The sequence below is a fragment of the Cydia amplana genome, chromosome 14 (genome assembly GCF_948474715.1).
Source record: "Cydia amplana chromosome 14, ilCydAmpl1.1, whole genome shotgun sequence".
In the NCBI taxonomy this organism is placed as follows: Eukaryota; Metazoa; Arthropoda; class Insecta; order Lepidoptera; family Tortricidae; genus Cydia; species Cydia amplana.
The window spans coordinates 16,699,889-16,722,728 of NC_086082.1; the positions used below are offsets into that span (position 1 = coordinate 16,699,889).

Here is a 22,840-nt window from a genome sequence, read left to right on the forward strand (position 1 = left end):
CTATCTTAAGTCGCAATGTCCTTACAAGCCGATCTTATCACCTAAATGCACTGCTCTATTTGTCTTTTCAGCATTCACGATCCATAAAAGCATTGCAACTTCAAAACATACAAAAATCAACTCTATTCCAATTAACTTAAAAACTGATTCCCTAAAACTCCTAAAACACATTTCAAAACTTTTTTTTAACGATTTTGAGCTTTGTGTCGGTGTTTTAAAGTTTAGATTAGACTGTGAGAGGGTAGTTGGAATGTCTAGTCCAATTTGCTAGTCTGCGGCATTTACATGTGTCAATTCACGGTGATAGCCGTAAGTGACACCATACTTGACATACCCTTACAAGACCGTTGGTGGAATTTGGACTTTCATTGCTTCAATTAAGGGTGGTTTTACAAAAATGCTAATATGTTTAAAGTTAAGTACTTTATATTTTATGGTAGGGTAAATTAACCTTTTGTCGGCGCCTTTCCATTTATGAACAGTTTAGTCTTAGGTATGTTGGGCCAGTAAGTGTGCTAAATGGGCAAAAGAACAAAAAACTATAGGGGCAGTTCTCTTAGGACATTCTTCTGGACTTTACGACATTGCTGCTTCAAATGTCAAAACTCCGGGCATCAACATTCGGTCTGACATTTGCAACAGCAGCAAAGTCAATAGTCTGAATGCGAATGTTCTAATATTAAAGTTGACTCCCATTTTCCCATGTGCAAAAGGGCATGGCCGCCATGCCATTCATAAACTGGTCATGCACTTTTTCAGCCTCTGTACATATTGCTTCTGATGGTTTTCTTTTTGTACTGTGTGTACGTTTGTCTGCAACCAGTACCTCGTTAATTGATCTACTGATAATCTGCTACGAAGTGCTAATAAACTTGCACAGTTGATATTCAAGTTATGTCCGCGCTCTCGATAAGTTGCCTTAACTTGATAACAGCAGATATAATAGGTAGGTAGTTAATTAGATATTAATATCTCAGTAAATTATTTAACCTTTTCGACGCCGTGTCAAACGCAAAAGCTGTCACGCTGACGCCACGTCACCGAAGTGTCAAAACTGAAATTGAACTTTATGCATATGCACGTAGGTCTATGTTGCTCTGTGATATGTGACCGATTAATCGGCTTTGAACCTACGGTGCGGATATATCGGTCATTGGCGTCCAAAAGGTTAAGTGAAGGAATCACAAGGTACGATTACGCAAAGGAATATATTGTACCTATTTAGTATTGTGAATGCACATTTGACATCAGAGATATACTCGTAACTCCATACCTACATTAAAACCGAAACTGTACCTACTTCGTACTTACAGGTAGATAAAATGAAAGTCAATAACATTATTAATACTATATCTGTAATTATGTAAAAAGAACATTTTACAATAATATATGTTTAAGCAACACTTATGAAATTTTGCAACAGTGACGTTAACTCTTTTAGTAGTAGTTCGTTGCTTTCTGCATTATATCCTACACTGGCAACATTTAGATTTTTGCTCTTCAACATATCAGTATTATTTCTAATCGCCGATTTTCTTAACAATATAACTTTTTCACTATCTTTAATAGAGCTAGAGCATTGCTCCACTAAACCTAGAACTTTCTCTTTAGTCAGCAGTTTGATGGAATTCTTCGATAGCAAACTGTAAGTTTTAACATATGAAATCAAATCCTCAGTTTCTAAATCTGCAGTATTATATAGCATGTCATACAAAAGTACAAGTATTTCTCCCTCTATCTCCCTATTCACTCTTATTTCAATAACTTTATCTAACGGCCTGCCTTCGGCGTCTAATTTAGGTGCAGAAATATGACGCGACAAGGAGTTTATGTACATGCTATGGAGAATATTCTTTATGATATTCAGCACTCCTTTTATTAGTGTTTTGTCCTCTTTTCTCAATTGTCTTACGACGAAATGCAGCCACGACACAAGACCATATCCTTCCACCAAAATTTGCAACGCTCTAGGTATAGCTACAACAGCTCCCATCGCTCCTAGAATCTTTTCTTTAGTTTTCCGGTCACTCAAAACAGAAGAGTAGAAATCCATTATCATTTTCAAGCACATAGTCTTAAAGATTACACTTATATCTGTCATAGTCTTAGTTCCATGCTTAATTATATCTAAAATCCATAGTCTTCTGTCGGATGATTCAACGTCACTGTCATGAAAGAGGCTCAGAAAATCAGGAACAACAGTTAAATCTACAAATTGTTTGGCAATTAGGAAGTTGTTGACGGGTTTGTAAAGAGGGTCGAAGGGGGCGGTGCAGACCATGAGGGATTTGGCGAGATATATAGCGTCGAGAGAGGGGAGACGGGGGTTTTTGAGACCACCAGGTTGGCTGTTGATGGCGGTTGACAAGCTGTGGCGGAGGGTCTCGATGAAGTCTGTGAGGAGGAGCTTGTCGTTCTTGTGTCTCCTGAAATAAAATTATACCTAAATTATAGATAAATGACGTTCACAGACATATAAAGAGTTTTTAACACAGTAATTTTAAAGGAATACTACTGCGGAAAAGGGAGGCCTAAATAAGTTCCAAGAAGCTGGTGGAAGTGGTGGAGATTCTTCGGATTAGGTTACCAAAAAAGCGGGCCTCGTGCACCTTTAGGCTACCTAGGATGTAACTGGGAAAACATACACTACGGAAAAGATTAATTAACTTTTTATGTGACAAAGCAGTATTCTGCATTTAATAAGTTCCTGCTCTTTTTTAGGGTTCCGTAGCCAAATGGCAAAAAACGGAACCCTTATAGATTCGTCATGTCTGTCTGTCTGTCCGTCTGTCTGTCCGTCCACATGTCACAGCCACTTTTCTCCGAAACTATAAGAACTATACTGTTGAAACTTGGTAAGTAGATGTATTCTGTGAACCGCATTAAGATTTTCACACAAAAATAGAAAAAAAACAATAAATTTTTGGGGTTCCCCATACTTCGAACTGAAACTCAAAATTTTTTTTTCATCAAACCCATACGTGTGGGGTATCTATGGATAGGTCTTCAAAAATGATATTGAGGTTTCTAATATCATTTTTTTCTAAACTGAACAGTTTGCGCGAGAGAGACTTCCAAAGTGGTAAAATGTGTGTCCCCCCCCCCCTAACTTCTAAAATAAGAGAATGATAAAACTAAAAAAAATATATGATGTACATTACCATGTAAACTTCCACCGAAAATTGGTTTGAACGAGATCTAGCAAGTAGTTTTTTTTTAATACGTCATAAATCGCCTAAATACGGAACCCTTCATGGGCGAGTCCGACTCGCACTTGGCCACTTTTTTACTATTTTACTAGTGGAAGTAAAGAGTTCAAATAAAAATTTACTTACGTTTCGGTCTCCAGAAGCATATGGAACCGATGCAGCACGTGGTACGCGGCCGCACGCATATCAGGACAATGCGAGCTCAACGCAACTACAGGCAGAGACAGCAACCCGCTTCGCAACATCTTGAAACACGACGCCATGGACCCGGGAGTCAACAGGTGACTTAACAAGGGAAATATGAATGCTGGGTCGTAGATACCCTCATCTGGATCGACGTGTGAAGCATTCACTATGTCTACGTCCTTTAATTCCGATATTATGGCATCGTATCTTTGCTTTAATATCATCCGAGTTACATCACCTTCGTAATCTTTTAAAGTTCTGAACTCTTCAGACATAAAGCGTACAGCTTCTTTAATACCCTTGCACGAGTTAGATGAAGGTAGCTCATAATCGTAGCTTAATTTTTCAGTCACAGGAAAGTTCCGTACGGTTCTATCGACAATTTCCTTGTCTAGAAGGTTCATGACTTGGTTTGGAGTGGGATGACTCCAAAGAGACGCTGATCTGTTCTTGCGGACAGCGTAGAAGTTAGCTGCGGAATCTCCCCACAAATAAGGCTTGTATTCGTTGACTGGAAGTCCGTGAGTCTCGTAAAAGTTTAGGATCTTTAGTATCAAGCGATCGCACGGACTTCTTGTTGCATGGTAAGCACTTAAGAACACTGGTATTTGTTGCGTTGTCATCACTGATTGTTTGCGAGAAAGCAAGACGTATAGAAGCTCTAGCAATCTCGATTTTATTTCTAAACTGTGGTAGCTCAGCATCACGTTTAGGAATTCAGAATGTGAGGTTACCATGTCGAAAAGAGTTTCTAAATCAGAGTGGTCGTTAGGATAGAAGAGTTTTACTAGATTTGTTAATGTCTCAAGCAATAGCGGACCTGAGGCATTCTCCTGGTCACCTGATCTCACTTTCAAGCAGTTTTTCAAAACAGCCTTGCAGAAGTTCTGCCAACTGGAACTTTCAGTCATTTTTACGAGAGATTCCTTGTTATCAATGTCAAAACCTTTGAAAGATCCAGCAAGTCGAATAACATCGTGGATATTTTGTGCGAGATCTTTCAAAACTTCAGCATTCGTTCCTTGTAACGCAATTGTTATCAAATTCAGAGACGATGACAAGTAGTTTATAAGGTAGTCTTTCTTGTGCCCTTTTTCAGAGAGACTCATTTTTAAGAAGCACGCCTGGAATAGATGTATGTGGCTTATTTCAGCGGTTTCAAACTTATGAATCTTGTTAAATAGCTTTTCACACTCCTTTTGAGACATGCACTCCAGAATCAGTTTTCTTATGAATTTCCAAGAGGAGATATATACTTGTCCAGCTTTATGCGGTTTTTCTAATACTTTTAAAATATTAGATTTGTATTCCTCGTAGACTTTAGGCAGGAAATCTTTATTCGCGACTAGGAAAGTCTCGTGATGGATAATAGCGTTACCGAGTGGTAAGGTGAGCTCCCTCTGGCTTAATATGTCAGGTTTGTCAATTTCGTCTTTAAATATTTTGCAGAACTTCTGACTGAGTTTGAGTAAAGTGGCCGCGAGGAGGGACGTTGTTTTACGAATGGAGTTGGCTTGAAAGAAATTCTTGAATTGTTCCTCACTAACATGTTTCACTTGGTGAGGCTTGTTTTCAAAATGTTCTGTCAAAGAGTTCTCAATATTTGTCAAGTTGGGAATCACTTCTTTGTTAGTCAGCAAGTTTGTGTACACCTTTACAATGCCCTTGAACACTTCTTTTGGTAATTCGATGGTTACAGTTTTCGAGTACTTCAAGACAAGTACTCGAAGTACCTCTAGCATTAGACTTGGTTCTTTGTCATCTTTAACGCAAGCACTGGGATCTGCAGTAAAAATGTGTTGTAGCACTATGACGTCATCTGCTTCCGAAAGGCCAATTATTTCGAGAACTCTTATCGTGTGATCGCTGTTGACATTCTTCCTTTTATATATTCTAATAAACGCCTTCACGATTTCACTACGGTTTTTCTGTTGATAAGGCTTGAGGACCTTTTGTGTCTTGTTTAAAGATGTCATAATATCTGCGTGTCGAGTCATCACTTCTAAAAGAAATTTAGTCGCCAAGGTATTGCATGGATTCTTGTTTAGATCCAAAGGCGTGTAGATATTAAGGTAGTGCGGGTTTTTGAAAACGGCCAATACAATCGTACGACAAACATCTCTCATGTGACATTTCTTCCCAATAAATATTAAGCAATCAAAGTATAGGTTAATCTTCTTTTGCTGATCTTCCGTCAAGGAGTTCATGTTTGTTAGTCTGACTGTACAGAATATTAGATATTTCGCCCAAATCAGAAGCTCAGAGCCATCCACAATCTGTGCTGTGTTAACTTTATAAGGAACATCTTCTATGATAATGTCGCATTCTTCTGAAGAAACTTCTTCAAGACATTGGAAGATGTCCTTTAGGAGAATTTCACTGTTGCCAATGATAGATGCTGATATATTTTTGATGGTATCATCTCGGCCTGATAAAGTATCCGAGAGAGCTTCAGGTTCCGAAGTCCAACTGGCAACATAACTCCTTGCATCTACCTTGGAGTCTCCAATCACTATCTCTGTCAATTCTGGAGAATAGTTCGCGTGCAGTAAATTTGCTACGTACATTGATAAAAATGGCTTCAAAGATTTTCTTGCTTCTTTATTCCCTTGTATATATTGCATGCAGCCTACGATAAAAGGAGATGGCACTTTATTCTCTAAAAACGATGTGTTTTCAGTGTTTTTATTCTTCATAAGATCGTTAAATAGTTTGTCTAAATTCGCTTCACTGGTTTGATCAGAAATTTCAAAGTTGACAATTTGATTTCTGATATTTTCAGTAAGATCTTTGCTGTTTTCCAGCACGTATTGCACCAAATCTCCGATCAAGACAGTAGGAGTCGCAATAGAGTTCCGCAAAGTGTAAAGCATAAGGTGTATTTCGTCTTCATCCCCCTCAAAAATTCCTGTGTTTTTGAAAAACTTGCAAATCGTATCCTTGGCCTCAATCCAAGTATTATCATCAGTGTTTGTATAAACTTCCAGCATAATGTTGAAGAGATCTTTGAACATCGGATTGCTGAGTGAAATTGCTGAGCTGTCTAAAGTCAACCACAAAGACACAACTTTGAATTTCAATAGTGAAACTCTCCCAGCAGTCAGTGTCATGGAGTAGTCTAGAATCTTTCTCATGTCTAAGCTTCCTTCTAGCATTTCAAAGAATGTGGGGTGGATATCGTTATACAGCAATAACAGGTCCATTAGATAAATCAGGCTGTCTGTTTCAGATATTTTCGGTAGCCTGTAGTCTTGAGTAGGCTTTGTAACCTCTTTGCCACTTATAACATCTTGTATCAATGTCGCGATAATCGTAGGCACGGGCATGTGTTTTGGGAAGAAATACTCCATTTTGCTCCTCAAATCAGAAATATCTACATGACTGTCTTCCATCTCTAAAATCCTTATGTACTTTCTTAAACTTTCCAGCATTTTTACTAAAAGCTTTACACAGTATAAAGATATAGTTTGGTCTTTACCCAAATGTGTCTGCATGAATTTTAGCAGAGGAATGGGCAAAGTTACGTATCTCGCAAAATTAACAATTTGAATTGATGATAGATTACCCATTCTAGGGACCATGTCCTCTGGTTTCAGAACATCCAGCAATTTAATAGCAAACTGCAAAGTTTTGTCCCAAATAGGCGAGTGCTGAGGTTCGAAACTCTGCTCCACAACATTTATTATAGCTCTGTGTAAGTCAGGACATTTGTGAACTATTTTCAGTATAACTTCACACGACTCTTCTGCCTCCCAAGGCCTTTTTAGCGTCAGCAGAGCCTTATACAGGTTCTGATTTTTATTAGCGTCCACCATACCTAAAGTATTATCAGTGAAATATAACCCAAGCTTATGAGAGGTAAAAAGCGTCAGTACAATTTCTGATAAAAGTGCCATTATGTCCGGACGTAACTTATTTTTCGCTTCCTGACTTAATTCCGGCGGTCCCTTCCAAGAATACAGTTTAAAGATATTAAACAGCACTTGGTGACTGAATGTCTTCAGTTTCAAACTCTTTGAAATGAAACTGTTCTCAATTACGTTCTTTTTCAGAATATCTAAGAACATCAATACTGCATCAGGCTCATCATGAATCAACCCTGGAATTACGAGAGCTAATAATCCTTGCTTTTCTAATAAAGCTTTAATCAAAGGCAGATGTCCATCAACAAGAAAAGAAGTCATAAAATGCACAAATGACGTCCTAACATTATCCTTCTCTTTATAATTCGGCTTTTCAAGAATATACTGCAAATGTTTTGGTGTTAATGGTGCTTGGTTGATAACTTCGACACCCAAATCTGGATTTAAAGTGACTATTGAAGTCAGGAGTTTAAGGACGATTTTCCTGTGACGTGGTCCGGAATTTTCGCTGATCATGATTTCAATGGTTGGCATGAATGTGTTTAAGAAATATCTACTGGCTTCCTCAGTTATTGCGAACATTTGAGGTTGTGAGGATTGTACTTTCATGATGATGAGGTGGAAGAGATGGAAGGCAGGGGTGGCGAGGGTGAGGTTCATCTTGCTATCCTGGTTGATCTGACGGAGGATTTCGTGGGAGTTGCCGCCGGCGTTTAGGTATTCGGCCATGTAGTCCACTTCACTGTCGGGGTTCAGGCATACTTGGAGGAACTGGGTTAGTGCTGGAAAAAAAATTGTTTTATTGGTTACTAGGAGAGAACCATGGCTTACAACATAGGAAAGCGAAAATTTATTTGAGGCAGAGCATGTTTGAGGAGCTAACAGACAATACGTTTTAGTCACTCTGCTTTATCTGTGCTCGCTGTTATGCCTACATGGAATTCTGTGTTGTTTCCCCATCCTTCTTAGACTGCATTTTTAAATATAAAGTATAGGGGCCGAGGAGACTTACCCGGGTGGTAGACTTGAATCATTTTATTTTAAAATGTAACAAATAAAAAAATACAGGACCCCTAAATGTATCTTCTTGGGCCTAAACTTTCTGAAGACATTTTTCATCAAAATTGGTTTATTAGTTTAGCCACAAAAGGTAATTTAAATCGGTAACACAGATTCTCCCACAGATTAACAAATGCACCCCATGAGTTCCTTCATGAAAAAATTGAAAAATACATATATGAAATGTCTAAGGAAAAATAAGAGTTTAAGAACTTTTCCTTCAATAATCTTAATAGTTATTATTTAAAGTTCCCACAAAGTATCTCAGTTCAATTTAACTCCGTCCCAAAATAATTTAAATTTAAAAGTTACGGCATCATGAAAGTTACAATCCGGAGTATTCCGGAGCTCTCTGGTGCAAACCTTGTACCAAAGGACATACTCAATAATTCCACCCCGTGTCGCATTTATGAATCATTTAGTTAAAATAACATAACCCCTCCCCTAACCTATGCATCATACTCAGAATCGTGTTGTATCTTGAAGCTATGTGCTTTGTTACTATGAAATTACCAATACTCACCCATAGTTTGTCCGGTTTTCGAAGCTAGTTCTCTTCTGAAGTGCTTCACATCAAAACCATGCTGTTTACCAGCTTTTTTGTGTTCGGGAACCTTTTGAGGTTGTTCCTCGGTTTCTTTTTCATTTTTTGCTTCCGGAACGTCTTCGGAAGTCTTAATTTTCTTAGGCGCCTCTTCACTTTCGGTATTATATTTACGTTTACCCATTTTCAGTTATTAATTTTAATTAACATGTTTTTTTACGAAGACACGTGAGATCGATGTTGTTTTGACGTTTGTTTGTGACAGTTTGGCAATGGCAGGTGACAGCCCGCCTGTGGTATCATTTGAGATACTTTTAATAGCGCTGATAAATAGACTCAGTTGCAATCGATTCAAAATAATCGATACGTTGCATGTAGCTGGACTAGGTAAATGTAGCCAAAAAAAGAACCGCGAAAAACGCAAATCAATGTTTTGTTATCCGCTTCTCTATCGCTGTTGCACATAATTGTTATAGTCTGTCAAACAACTTTGTCAGTAAAAAAAGGCGCGAAATGCAAATTTTTGATGGGAAGATAACCTTCGGGTTACATTTGTTAAATTTGCCGCTTATTTCTACTGACGTAAACGGCCTGCCAGACTATAGGCAAAGGATAGGTACATTTCGATTTTTGTTTTTCGCGGTACCAGGGCTTCTGGTCACAGGAAAAGTTTGAATTTGACTAACTCGTATTTGAACTGGCGAATTTACTTTTGTCCGGAGATAGTCCTTACTGTTTTATAATTTTATTGTAGGTACCTAACGACTATTATGTGAAGTTCTCAATCAAAAGGTACCACTTTGTCGCTTACCACAAAGACGAAATTTGCTTGTATCTTTATACGAATAACCAATCAGAGCGTCCTTATGGTAAGCGACAAAGTGGTACCTTCTGATTGAGAACGTCATTTTGATAGGGTAAACACTAAAAATGAAACGAATTAAGTATGTATCAAATTTAATCAATATAAATGCTTTTGTACTCTTTTGAGTACACGCCATACAAACATAAAATAACTGTTAATTTCCAAGTAACATCATTAAAATTCAACTGCCATAATAATTATTGAAATAATTTAGCACCCTTATAATAAACACAAAATTTAACTTTCAAATCGAATCCAATTAAATCTTAACTAGCCGAATTTGATCCGGAATTAGCAAAACTACTTTTAATCTTAATAAATTCTTTGAAAAAAACTTACATATAAAACAATCATACTCTAAGGGCGTGTTTACACTGCCACATTTGAGTCGACTACGTGTGCTAAAAGCCTTGCGCTAAAAATAAACCCAGTAAAATTGCGCCCTAGAGCTTTTGAATATTGGCGCCTTTTCACCGTCTGTCATTTTGTCGGCCGCATTGCCTCGGGCGAGGCACGTCTCCCCCGACCGAGATGCCTCGCGCGGCAATTTCCTCGCGAGGCAACTCGTTTTGCGAGGACGCGCCTAATGTGCATAGGCCTTAAACCTATTGATGTTGTTTGTTCATGCTAAATCACTCCTAAAAGCTGTATCACATCACCGCACCAAGGTCGCGGTGCGGTAGTGTGTTACGGGCGTTACGGCTATAAAGGCCAACTAAGCTAAAGCTAAAATTCTCATAAAAACGTATCAACGATAAATTACTCCAAAAATATAGTATTATAGTACTTATATTGTACCAAACCTGAGATCGGATTAAAATACCCATCTACAGTACAAAAAATTAACATACACACTTATAATTAAACACTAATCATTTGTCATATCATTATCGAGTAATATTTTTTATAAATTAACATATAACGGTGCAACTATAGGTACATGTACCTACAGTCGCAATCAGATATATCGGAGCGGCCGAGGTGCTCAAAAATATCTGAACACGACTTTAACGCCTTGACAATAGAGGCGTGTTCAGATATTTGTGAGCACCTCGGCTGCTCCGATATATATGATGGCGACTGTACCTATAAATATTATTGGCACGGAATGTTTCAGTACGATTCTCTACCAAAACTAGTTTCACAAATGGTCGCCTAAAGAGGATAGTGGGCGACCGCTTCTCCATACAAATGTAGTCCCCATTTTCCTCTCCGGATGTTACATTTGGGAAAATATTTTTACACAATTTTTTGTTTGTTAATAAACAACAAATTGTGTAAAAATAACATAATTATTAATTACATAATGTCCAGGGAGGAAAATGAGGTCTACGTTTGTATGGCGAAGCGGTCGTCCCCTTTTACTCTTAAACGCAGAGTTGCTATTTGTTCCTGTTAATATTTTCGTATTCCGGTTCAATTTCTCGAATCTTCGCCAGCAGAACTTCAGCCAAATTTTCCTCTGGGTCTGAAATTAGAAAATAAAATGCTTATAACATACAAAAAACATATTGTAGTGAAATACATTAACCCGCCAAAGACGTCACTAACGCTCGCGGATACAGCACAATAGGGTATTTGACTATTAGTCAAAATAGTTTCTTTTTTCGTACTGTCAAAACGATTTTGCTACTATGAAATTTATCTGAAACACTAGCATGTGACGTCACAATCAAATTACCTACTCTTCATAGTTTTACACGGGTTTTAAAATAGAAATTGTGTCTAAAAATAACTACTGTCTACGTTTCTCTATTAATTTTCTGGTGCTTTATTTCATGCATGGTGTAAAAACAGACAGTCAAATACCCTATATCAACATTCCATTCCGTGAGCATTCCGATAAGATTCACGATGACGCGCCGCACGCGACAAGATAATTTGTTAAGGTTTTGTGTAAACTGTGCCCTGTTTATCAAAAGCTTGTAACTTGTAATACAAGTGGAAGTCCCTTTTTAACAAAAGCTGACAAAAAGGGACTTCCACTTGTATTACAAGTTACAAGCTTTTGATAAACAGGGCCCTGGTTGAAATATGATGTCGGAAAAAATCCAGCTTTACCACCCGTGCGAAGTTGTCTGATAGATAAGATAAAAGATAGTTTATTCAAGTAGGCATATTACAATGCGCTTATGAACGTCAAATAAAGCTACACCGGCTCCAACCCTACACCTCTGCCTCGAGAAGATTTAAATCCCCCCTCAATCGGAGGAGGGTATCCCAATATGGGACCGGCAACAAACTCGGCGGGACACATCTTTTCAATTATTACATCTTAGAATTAACATGCATTACGAGTAAATAAGAAAAATACAATTTAAATTACTAGATAATCTAATAAATCTGCCATGGGTGAGACATGCTAATAAAGAGTTAGTATGAACTGACCGTCATAGTAGACGAGGTCGACCTTGCCGCGTAGCTCGGGGCTGTTGGCAACGATGGCCGGTAGTGTGGCGCAGAACTCCGCCGTTATCTCATCCCCGTCCGCTGCCGCTAGACCTGCAATATTACAAGTGTTGTTAAACCGACATACGATACAAATTGCCAATAAGTGCGCATGTGTCCTATAGAGAGTACTTTATGGTCGAGACGGGACCATTCCGGTCCATTGGCAACCGGGCGCAGGCATTTGCAACCTATCCACCCACCGGAGGCATTTGCTACCACCCACCGGAGGCATTTGCTACCACCCACCGGAGGCATTTGCTACCACCCACCGGAGGCATTTGCAACGAGTCGCACAGTAGGTATGCTGTACCGCACACCCCGTTGCCTCCACAGAAAACCAGCGCCGTTGAACACGGTAGTCGTGCCAGCTGCATTGCTGAGACCATAACGGCTCCACACCTCTCTTTCGACTGTTTTATTTTAATGACTGACTTTGCTTTGAATTTGTATTGATGTTGTCTGAATAAATGATTTCTATTCTATTTGCTACTAGCGACCCGCCCCGGCTTCGCACGGGTTAACAAATTATATATAAACCTTCCTCTTGACTTATTATATCTATTAACACATTCACTACCAGGAACCCACCTGGTGGGTGCTCGTAAACTTTGCTCAGATGCCGGACAACCCGCTGGGCGGGTTGTTTAATACGCAGCTATAGACGACCGGTTTCTGGGGTAGTGCGCCGTTTTTTGTCTGGCAGTGAATGTGTTAAAAAAAAACCGCATCAAAATCCGTTGCGTAGTTTTAAAGATCTAAGCATACATAGGGACAGACAGCGGGAAGCGACTTACTATGTAGTGATGTAGGTAGCAGGCGGTAATTTTAAACGGATGACCTCCTGAGTTATACAGCCTAATTCGTTTGGTCACGGTAGAGTCTGAAGTTTGTTAGGCCTCGTCCGAGACAGACCGCGCGTGCATTTGCCTAGGCGAGGCATAAGCACGCGGCAATTTCCTCACGAGGCGTCTCGTTCTGTAAAGACCCGCCTAATGACCGCATCTGACCTATTAAGTACTTACGTTGGTAGACGAGGCGCCGTTGAAGTACCTTCCAAAGCGTGTGGAGAGGTGTAGCGCATTCTGCTACCACGTGCACGGGCCTAGGGTCGTCGGGGTGGCGGCGAATCTATAAATATATTATAACTACCTATAGTTATAGTGAAATTTTTAAAAAAGTAAACAATTTGCTGCGCAAGGACGCAACGCGCTTCGCGCGATAATAAAGGTGGTGGTTACAGTTTAAATAAATACAATAAAACATGGAACATAAGTAATAGGTAGTCATTTATTGACACAATTTCTTTACACTGCAAATAGTAGGTACGTAAATAATTAGGACGTGAAAACATCACATCTTCAGTCAAACACCCTACTGACTAGGTTAGGTTCGGTTTTGCTCTAGTTTCGGCCGAAACCGAACCTTCGGCCGATAAATGATTATTATACTGAAATCGAAACTTCGGCCGGATACTATTCATAATAAATAACTACCTTGTATGTAGTATTTCTGTATATGCGGTCCCGCACTCCGGCAACATCTTTTTGCACGTCAGACAGACTCTGCGAACATAATAAGTTGTCAATTAAGAAACTTTAACACACCTAAGAACCACACTTTTACGACGTTTAAAAAATAATGCAATTCTCATTGCCACTTTTTAGATCTGAAAAATCTGCATAAAGCATAAATTATTTGTTAGTAACATCAGATTAGGATGATAAAATTTGATGTTATTTGATAATTTATGCTTCACTAATGAATCATTTTGACATTTACGAATCCCTTTTCGGTGAAGGAAAACATCGTGATAGTTTTTCATATGTATGTGTATTTTTTTTATTGACCTCAACGTCACTGACCCTGCAGACTCCTACGCTCGGCTGCAAAGGGTCCTGCTTATCGATGAAGAGAGTGACCAAGTGTCACCACTATGAAGAATCCTCATGAGGGCGAGGCAAGTCTACACCTTGAAATTGCCTCGCGAGGTAACTGCCTCGCTAGGCAATTCCGCTGTATGGTCTATTGACCAAGTTATTAGTTGTTTTTTTTTCCTGATAATCACTATTGACCTTAACGTCACTGACCCTGCAAGCTTCTAAGCTGGGCTGCAACGGGTCCCGCTTGTTAAAATGCTCCAGGTTGGGCGGACAGAAGAGAGACTTGGTCACCACTATAAAGAGTCCTCCCGAGGGCGAGGCGAGACTACACCTTGAAATTGCCTCGCGAGGAATTTTCGCTTTATGGTCTATTGACCTGGTTATTAGTTGTTTTTTTTTTCCTGATAATCACTATTGACCTCAACGTCACTGACCCTGCAGGCTTCTAAGCTGGGCTGCAACGGGTCCCGCTTGTTAAAATGCTCCAGGTTGGGCGGACAGAAGAGAGACCTGGTCACCACTATGAAGAGTCTCCGGACTGGGAAGAAGACTCCGTGGTCGGCTTCGGCTTCGCGGATTTGTTCTTCTAGACCGTAGAATCTAGAATAAGAGTCAAATTTTCAAGTTTAGAGGTCGGCAAAGCGCATTGTGGGCATATTTCTCTTTTACTCCAAGTAGTTAGTGACAGAGAAAGATGCCCGCCATTTACGAACTTCCGTTGTTCGCGGTAGGCCCTCTGGAGTTGTAGACTGTCCATAGGTTACAATAACTGCTTACTATCAGGCGGACGGTACCTTATGCTTATTTGCTACTGACATGGTATAAGAAAAAAATCTTTAACATGTATGTTTAAAAAAAAAATCCCCTTTAGAATATCTTTATTGCTGACATGTTGGTCTTTCCAAAAATGTAGCCCATGTTAACACGTCATAAAAACAAATAGTTTGACAAGTGTTTGAACCGATGGTTAGAGGTTACCATAGCCTATGGACACCTGCACAGCAACTCGGAGTCACATGCGCGTAGCCCAGGCAAAACATGATTTAAATATTATAAAATTAAGTAAAAGGTTAACAAGAGTCCGAAGCTTGATTATAAAAAAACTAACGCGAATTTTGTTAGTACTTAAGTACTGAACTGTCACAATTATATAAAATCCATTCTAGCTTTCGTTGGTCCAGTTACGGGGTAGCATTGAAAAGACTAGGAACAGCAACACTCTTAACTGTCCACCGGTGGACCTTATGCCTTTTGTAATAAGGTTTACTGTCAGTTAACAGTGAGCGATGGTACCAACCTGGCTCCATCGCTGGGGATCACTTGGTACAGGTAGCCCTCTGAGAAACTGCACGCCATCCCTTCTCCGTAAGTTATCGTTGCTGAACGACGTTTCTGAAATTTTTTTTTTGTTAATAGAACATATTTTGGGATAAATCTAACCGTCCTAGCCCCAAACTATCTCATGCGCAAAAGGGCTTATGAACACAATTACAAAAAAACTTACCGCTTCAATATATCTTGCAACCGAGCAACCTATTAGCATCAAAACCACATCCAAGTCTAGAACCAACTGACGATTCACCGCTAGCACCGCCGTAGAAACCCCGAAGGCATAGACAGTGTTCCTGTACTTGTCTCTGAAGCGGAGCTCGGGGAGGCGCCTGGTTTGGAAGGCAGTGTAGATCGTCTGAATAGCAAGCTCCAGGAATTGACTGGATAGTAGGCAGGCGGTGAAGCGGGCTGCAAAAATATTGTTTGTATCAGAGGTCTATAAACTTTGTCGGCCATATTGCAGGTCATAGTATGGGGAGCCCTGGTTAATATACTGTCCTCACCCCTAATTATCTAAAGGCCCGTCTCCATATTGCGCGGCAAACTATCGAACATTGGCTCGCGAGCCAACGCGATCTGATCGAGTTGGCTCGCGAGCCAACCCGGTATCCATTGCGCGCGGCTGCCTAGCGAGCCAATGTTCGATAGTTTGCCGCGCAATATGGAGACAGGCCTTAAGGGCCTCGGCGCCTGAACACATTGATTATTGTTAAGTGCGAGTTCATATATTTGCTACTATGCCAGTGTAACTAATTATGAACTCACACTCACACTAATCACTAGTCAAATTAATGTTTATCTACTGTCTTATCTATATTTTTCCAATAGGCCACACAGAACGCCCAAGGCACATCTCCACCAACCGAGGTGCTTCCTTCGTGCAGCTATTTCCTCGTGAGGCGACTCGTTCAGTGTGGACCCGCCTAATGGTGACTATGCTGACAAAGGCATTATTCTATACATTAAACGCCAGTTGCACCATCCCACTAACCCATTATTAACCGGTAAAACCGCTAACCCAGTGTCAAATGGTACTGGTTACCAAGGTAACTCCAGGTTTAACCGGTTAGCCCCGGGTTAGTGATTGGTACAAGTGGCCCTAAATGTGTTAAAGTTATTAAAAAAACCTGTAAACTAGCATCAAGTCAAATAATACTCACCTAATAATATCACATATTTCTGAATTGTTGGGAAGTCCATGTTTAAAGAATCTGTAACAAAAGAAACTTGTTAATTTAAAACAAAAAACAAATACTTTTGTCTATAGCTTCAAGCTTCCCACAAACTACTGAGAGTACTGAGGCCCACTAAAACCTAAACAATGGAGTCCTTGTTTAAAAATCTAAACAGTGCATTCCTTGTTTAAAAAACAGCTTAGTTTTGATTTTTAAACAATGGACCTTGTTGCATTCAAAACAGAGTTCAAACTTTAAAAATCTATGTATGGTTGCCTACTAAAATAATGGGCTCTTTGCCAGCAATAAGTTACAGTCAGCAGCAGATGTTGCTAAGCGGGCCAGATTTCCAAAATGATCTTGACGCAACTTTATTGTTAAGAGAATAAGAGTGTGTCAAGGTAATTTTGAAGTTTGAACACCGCGCCCCAGGGATCGGAACCGGTTTTTTGCAAAAACTTCGAAATAACCATATTTTTCTAATTATTCTGTACTCGAAATGTAGGACTCAGTTATGCTTATGTGTTTAGGTAATGACTTCGTATTATTAGATTGCCCAATTAGAAATGAAATAATTAGCAAGGAACGAAAAAATACCCGTATCGGATCCCTGCCTCGCCCCTTACCAATTTCTGCTGCTGACTGTACAAGATAGCTCTGAGCACGCTCTGAGTGAATAATGTGAAGAAACTGTACACAAGATATTATATTTCTAAGTTCTAGTAATTCATACACACACACACACACAAGATGTGACTAGAATCTAGGTGATATCATACAAATAAAAAAAACTATTTTATGGTGTAACTTTCTTCACTGTAACCTAAATTTTAAACGGTTTTTAATATTATTACGGTCAATTAATAATATACTTTTTAAATGTACGATCACTGACCTAATATAAAAGAAACTTTCTTTATACTATATCAATGTGTACGATATTAAAGTTCTGTATTGTGTCTGTAGAAAATGACAAAGTACTTTAGATAATAGATTACTATGTTGTGCAAAACTTACGATATCCGACAGTAATGCCGCCTAGAAATAAAACCTGGATGCCTAGGACATGTTCTAATTCCATCTTGTGACGGGTTTTTCATTGAAATACAATCTATTTTAATATAAGAACTTCTAGTCTTCTAATAAAAACAGAAATTCAAGTAAATAAAAGTAAACAACACGCGCACCGCGCTACATCCTTTGCAAAATTTGATTTTGTTTTTTTTTTTATATAGCCGTTTTACACTCGGTTTAGACTCTCGCGCGAGCCACGAGACGAGCCGCGCCACGAGACGCGAGTCCACCGGTTACACTCGCGTTCGGCTTGTCATTCGGTTATAAACCTTATGCCGTGCCGTTAGTGTTTAAATTATATTAGCTCGACGAGCTTGCGAGCCACGAGACGAGCCGCGAGCCCACCGCTTACACTCTCGTCTCGTGGCTCGTCTCGTGGCTCGTCTCGTGGCTCGCGCGAGAGTCTAAATCGACTATTAAACTCTCGCGCGAGCCACGAGACGAGCCGCGAGCCGCGCCACGAGACGCGAGTCCACCGTTTACACTCGCGCTCGGCTTGTCATTCGGTTATAAACCTTATGCCGTGCCGTTAGTGTTTAAATTATATTAGCTCGACGAGCTTGCGAGCCACGAGACGAGCCGCGAGCCCACCGCTTAAGCTTTGGATTCCTCCGAAAACGGTGCCGTCATATTACGGCCGCTATATAGCGTTGACTGACGTCACTAGAACGTTGTCTATGTAAACAAGATGGCGCGGTTTCCTAGACGACGTTACGTTACGTTGATTGTCAACGTAACGTAAGATGACGGCCGTCATGACCTTGTCGATAGTTTCGTGAACGTTTTATTAGATAGCGGTGACGCCATTTTGAATAAATGACACGAGATTTGAATAAATGATTCCGTACTACCAGGGATCGGATACCGGTATTTTTTGTATGGGAACGGAAACGGTATTTTTTCGTTCTTTGCTAATTACTTCATTTCCAATTGGGCAATCTAATAATACGAAGTCGTAACCTAAAAACACAACTGAGTCCTACATTTCGAGTATAAAATAATTCAAAAAATATGGTTATTTCTAGGTTTTTGCAAAAAACCGGTTCCGATCCCTGCGTACTACGATTATTTTCCTCTTCTGATGATATTTCATCCTCCAAGTAAATTATAGATGATCAAGCAAATCTTGTCAATAGGAAAAGGCGCGAAATTCAAATTTTCTATGGGACGTTATCCCATCGCGCCTACATTTTTCAAATTTGCTGCTTTGACCTTGGTGGATGACGGTGTGTTATGACGCCGTGGTACTTTCCACATGTCGCCACCGTAAAGACGGCCGTCTTTTGCTGCCGCTATATGACGGCCGTCTTATGACGGCACCGTTTTCGGAGGAATCCAAAGCTTTACACTCTCGTCTCGTGGCGCGGCTCGCGGCTCGTCTCGTGGCTCGCACGAGAGTTTAAACTGGCTATATCTTTTACTCCAATTAAAACGTATGTAATGACAGAGAAAGATGCCTGCCTACAATTCAATTAGCGAACTTCGGTGTTCGTAGTAGACCCTGTGATGACAATGACAGTGCTGCCATAATCTTGCAGCAAAATGTTGAATCGACTCAGTAAATCGATTAATAAAATTAAAACAATTGTTATTCAAGACATAGTGAAAAACATCAGCTTCTTCACTCAAAACAATTTCTAGTATTAATCGTTGACGTTGACATTTGAGTTTTGATTGCGAGTGAAGAGGTTTTACTAAACTTGTTGCTAAGAGTTAAACCAAAGTTTTAGAGGCTTATACTTCTGTTAAATTTTATACAATGGTGGTGTGCAAATACTTTCAAGAAGGATATTGCCGCTACGGGCAAAACTGCCGTTTTGAGCATGTGTATGGCTCAAAATACAGCTACCATGGTATAAGTATCCTTTTCTCCCGTAAAACTATTCATTAATTTTATAATTCGTTGAATAGTCCTAACATCATTATCACCCCATCACCCCAAAAACCGGTCCATAAAGTAAAGATTTACCATTTTAAGAATACTATTCTTTACCCCCAGCAAATGCACCAACCAACCAGAGCCAACCTCCGAAGCAAGCACCGGGCGGGGTAACGGACGAGCAGCTAGTCCAACAAGTCCAGACCGACGTCCAATCAGCATTAAAAGGCGGACAGTGGCTGCTCTCTTGCTATGCCCCGTTCAAGAAGCCCAACTTCCCTGGTCTCACTGACTTGTCAGCCGAGGAAGCTAGGTTGTTTATTTACGAAGCTAAAGCTAATAATACTGTTGAACAGGCTGTGAGTATTTCGTGTAACTGTTTTGTTACTTTTTAATATTTATTTGTTTCATAGTCTACCCGCACAGGGACTATGTCTTCTTCCATTACACTGAAGTTTAACAGCGTTATTCATAAACGTCTGCTAAGTTAATCTGCTGATGGTCATCATTTGTCCCTGTCTATGGCATAATGACAGATAGGGAAAAACAATGATCATCAACTGATTAAGTTAGCAGCCATTTATGAATAACGCCATTAATCTGTATTCTGTCAAATTACATTTTTCTTAGCATGTTTTGATTCATGAGCCGGCTAGAGGTTATTGGTAGAACCAAAGAGAATTAAATCACTATGGTAGAAGTTTAAAATTGTTAAAATAAAATTAATGATTTCCATACACAAAAGTAAAAGAACCAAGAAGTTTTCTGTACCGGCCCAATTATATCAAACATTTCAATTTATATACAGGTGGCGTTCATGAACAACTTAACGAAAGAAACAAGGAGCAAGTATGAACAACTACTCACCACCTCACCGCACCTATTACGGAGCCTCTACAACGGTGAACCTGTGTCATCACCATTCACTAGTGGCCAAACACCTCAAAACGTCTTCGGGCAAGCTAACAACGCGTCATCAGTGTTTCGCAGTGCTGTACAAGATACAGCAAAATCAATATTTTCTCAAGCGACGCAGAATGTTTTTGGATCGCCGCCAGCTCAAAACCAAAGTATATTTGGGGTGCAACCACAGAATCAAAGTCAATTTGGTGCACAAACGCAAAATCAAAGTCCATTCGGAGCACAAACACAAAATCAAAGTCCGTTTAGTGCACAACCTCAGAGTCAAAGTACTTTTGGTGCACAGAATGTCTTTGGTAGTCCAACACCACAGTCCATCTTTGCACAGGCTAACAGTTCCGTAGACCCGGCAAAATCTTTATTCGCACAAGCTAACAGTCCATCAGACCCTAAGTCTCTCTTCGCTCAAGCCACTGCTCAAAGTCAATTTGGCACTGCCCCTGCCTCAGCATTCAAAAGCCCATTTGAACAACCATCTCCTTTCGCTCAAAGTTCAGCTTTCCAAACGAATGCTAGTAATGCTCCTTCAAACATATTTGGGCAAGCGAATGTATTTCAACAGACGCCCGGAAACGATCCAGCAGTGTATAGTAACATAAATGACGTGTCTCCTGAGGACCTGGAAATGTTTAAGGCGGATAGTTTTAAATTAGGCTTCATACCGGAAATGGCTCCACCGCATGCTTTATGTGTTTGAGCAGGGGCGAAACTGAGGGGCTACCGCGAAAAACGTTTTTCGCAAATTGCAGGGGATCTTTCTCTTTTACTCCAATGAAGGCGTAATTAGAGTGACAGAGAAAAATGCCCGCAATTTGCGAACTTCGATTTTCGCTGTTATAGCCCTGACCCTTTCCGGCATTCTCGGCTCAGCATTGCTCCGAGCAAGTATTAGGGTTGACTCAACTCGACGTCCCTTTGCGTGTACGAACAGATAAAATAATTACTTGAATTTTGACAACCTATTTTCGCTATTTAGCCGAAAGGGGTAGGACCATACTCAAGGGACAGCATGATTCGTCCCTGAATCGTTTTATAGGAAGTTTTTTTTCTACGGTAGTACTTTTACTTATTCTGTGGTTTGAGTTAAGTTTAAGAATATAAATGTAAGTAAAAATGTACTGTGATAGACTTTTGTTAGCTTTTGTTTTGTGATAAATCTGTTTGTATTTAAGTAACTTGTCATTTTATTTCTCTATCTAAAACTTAAACCAATAACTTTAACAGTAAGTAATAATGAATAAATTTAACTTATATTCGACTCTTGATTTTTTATAACCAAATAAAATTAATATTATAGGACAATTTTAACTAGATAGCTCCGCTCTGGCGCAGTAGACAGGCAGCCTTAATATAAAGACGCTCGGTATTGAAGCGCCATTCGCACTTTCTTGTAATAAAACAAAACATATCTTAAATCACCTATTTTATTTCCTTAAATATTTATTATCTAAATTTTGTCTTTGAATTAAAAACACAGAGTCAGGCTAAGCTAACTCTACACCGTATTTGATAGAACAGAGTGTGCAAGTGTTATTTTAACCGTCACAATTTCATAGAAATTTGACGTTCATGATAACACTTCCACACTGTGCTGTCAAACACGGTGCAGATTTAACTTAGCCCGACTCTAATTTTATTTTTTAATTTGCAGATGGTACAAAACATATACCGGGTGTGGCCTCTAATAGGAGCAAAAAATTAAACTGTAGGCTGTACTCCTCATACTGACCAACATTTGTTCAGCGACTTTAAAAAAATTACTTGTGTTTTGATTTTTAGTACACTTTAAAGTTTATTCTAAGACGCCATTGCGAATTTTTTTATGTGTAAGGCGTGACAATCAACATCAATCACGATGGTAATGGCGTACATTGAAGGTAACATTTAATTTGTATGAAAAACAGTAAGTCTTAAGACTTCATTATTTTTAAAAGTTATTGAACAAATGTTGGTCAGGCTGAGGAGTACAGCCTACAGTTTAATTTTTTGCTCCCATTACAGGCCACACCTGGTATACAGGGTGGATTTTCTTTTTGGGTCAGTGAGGGTAGCTATCAGATTCCGTACAGCTACGAGAAAACGGTGTTAGAAGACCTTCCCTCAATTTCAAATTAATGAAGATTGGCTTTTACAGATTTTGGAAAAAACATACAGTGAAGAAAATGTGAATAAAATTTCACATTTTCTCCATAATAAATGTATGGAGAAAGTTTTTATTAATTTGTGGGTTTTTAGTACATTACCCCAAAGAAACTATTGATACTGGATAGCAATGGAATCGATTGGCATACAAAAATAGCATGTGAAAAATAAAAGTTTTCATTTTCATACAAATTATATATGGGAATAGTTTTCCTCGATTTGTGGCTTTTCTAGCCAGAATTTTTTTTTGCTTCCATACA

At 39.4% G+C, this 22,840-nt stretch overlaps 3 protein-coding genes across 3 annotated transcripts; 1 reads left to right on the forward strand and 2 right to left on the reverse strand.

Annotated features, from left to right (window-relative positions):
* Positions 1–1,393: 1,393 nt before the first annotated feature.
* LOC134654382 (uncharacterized) lies at positions 1,394–9,104 on the reverse strand. Its single transcript, XM_063509847.1, has 3 exons — positions 8,841–9,104; positions 3,336–8,040; positions 1,394–2,426 (listed from the first exon to the last, which is right to left on the reverse strand). Exons 1-3 carry the CDS (start codon positions 9,043–9,045, stop codon positions 1,394–1,396), a joined length of 5,943 nt encoding a protein of 1,980 aa, XP_063365917.1. The 5' UTR covers positions 9,046–9,104.
* LOC134654383 (nucleoporin NUP42-like) lies at positions 2,232–21,135 on the forward strand. Its single transcript, XM_063509848.1, has 4 exons — positions 2,232–2,244; positions 19,371–19,491; positions 19,638–19,876; positions 20,326–21,135. The coding sequence occupies exons 2-4, from the start codon at positions 19,398–19,400 to the stop codon at positions 21,133–21,135; spliced, it is 1,143 nt and encodes a 380-aa protein (XP_063365918.1). The 5' UTR covers positions 2,232–2,244; positions 19,371–19,397.
* LOC134653860 (stimulator of interferon genes protein-like) lies at positions 11,085–17,756 on the reverse strand. Its single transcript, XM_063509224.1, has 9 exons — positions 17,582–17,756; positions 16,550–16,600; positions 15,562–15,797; positions 15,355–15,449; positions 14,492–14,657; positions 13,671–13,739; positions 13,200–13,305; positions 12,115–12,228; positions 11,085–11,194 (listed from the first exon to the last, which is right to left on the reverse strand). The coding sequence occupies exons 1-9, from the start codon at positions 17,643–17,645 to the stop codon at positions 11,109–11,111; spliced, it is 987 nt and encodes a 328-aa protein (XP_063365294.1). The 5' UTR covers positions 17,646–17,756; the 3' UTR covers positions 11,085–11,108.
* Positions 21,136–22,840: the final 1,705 nt, after the last annotated feature.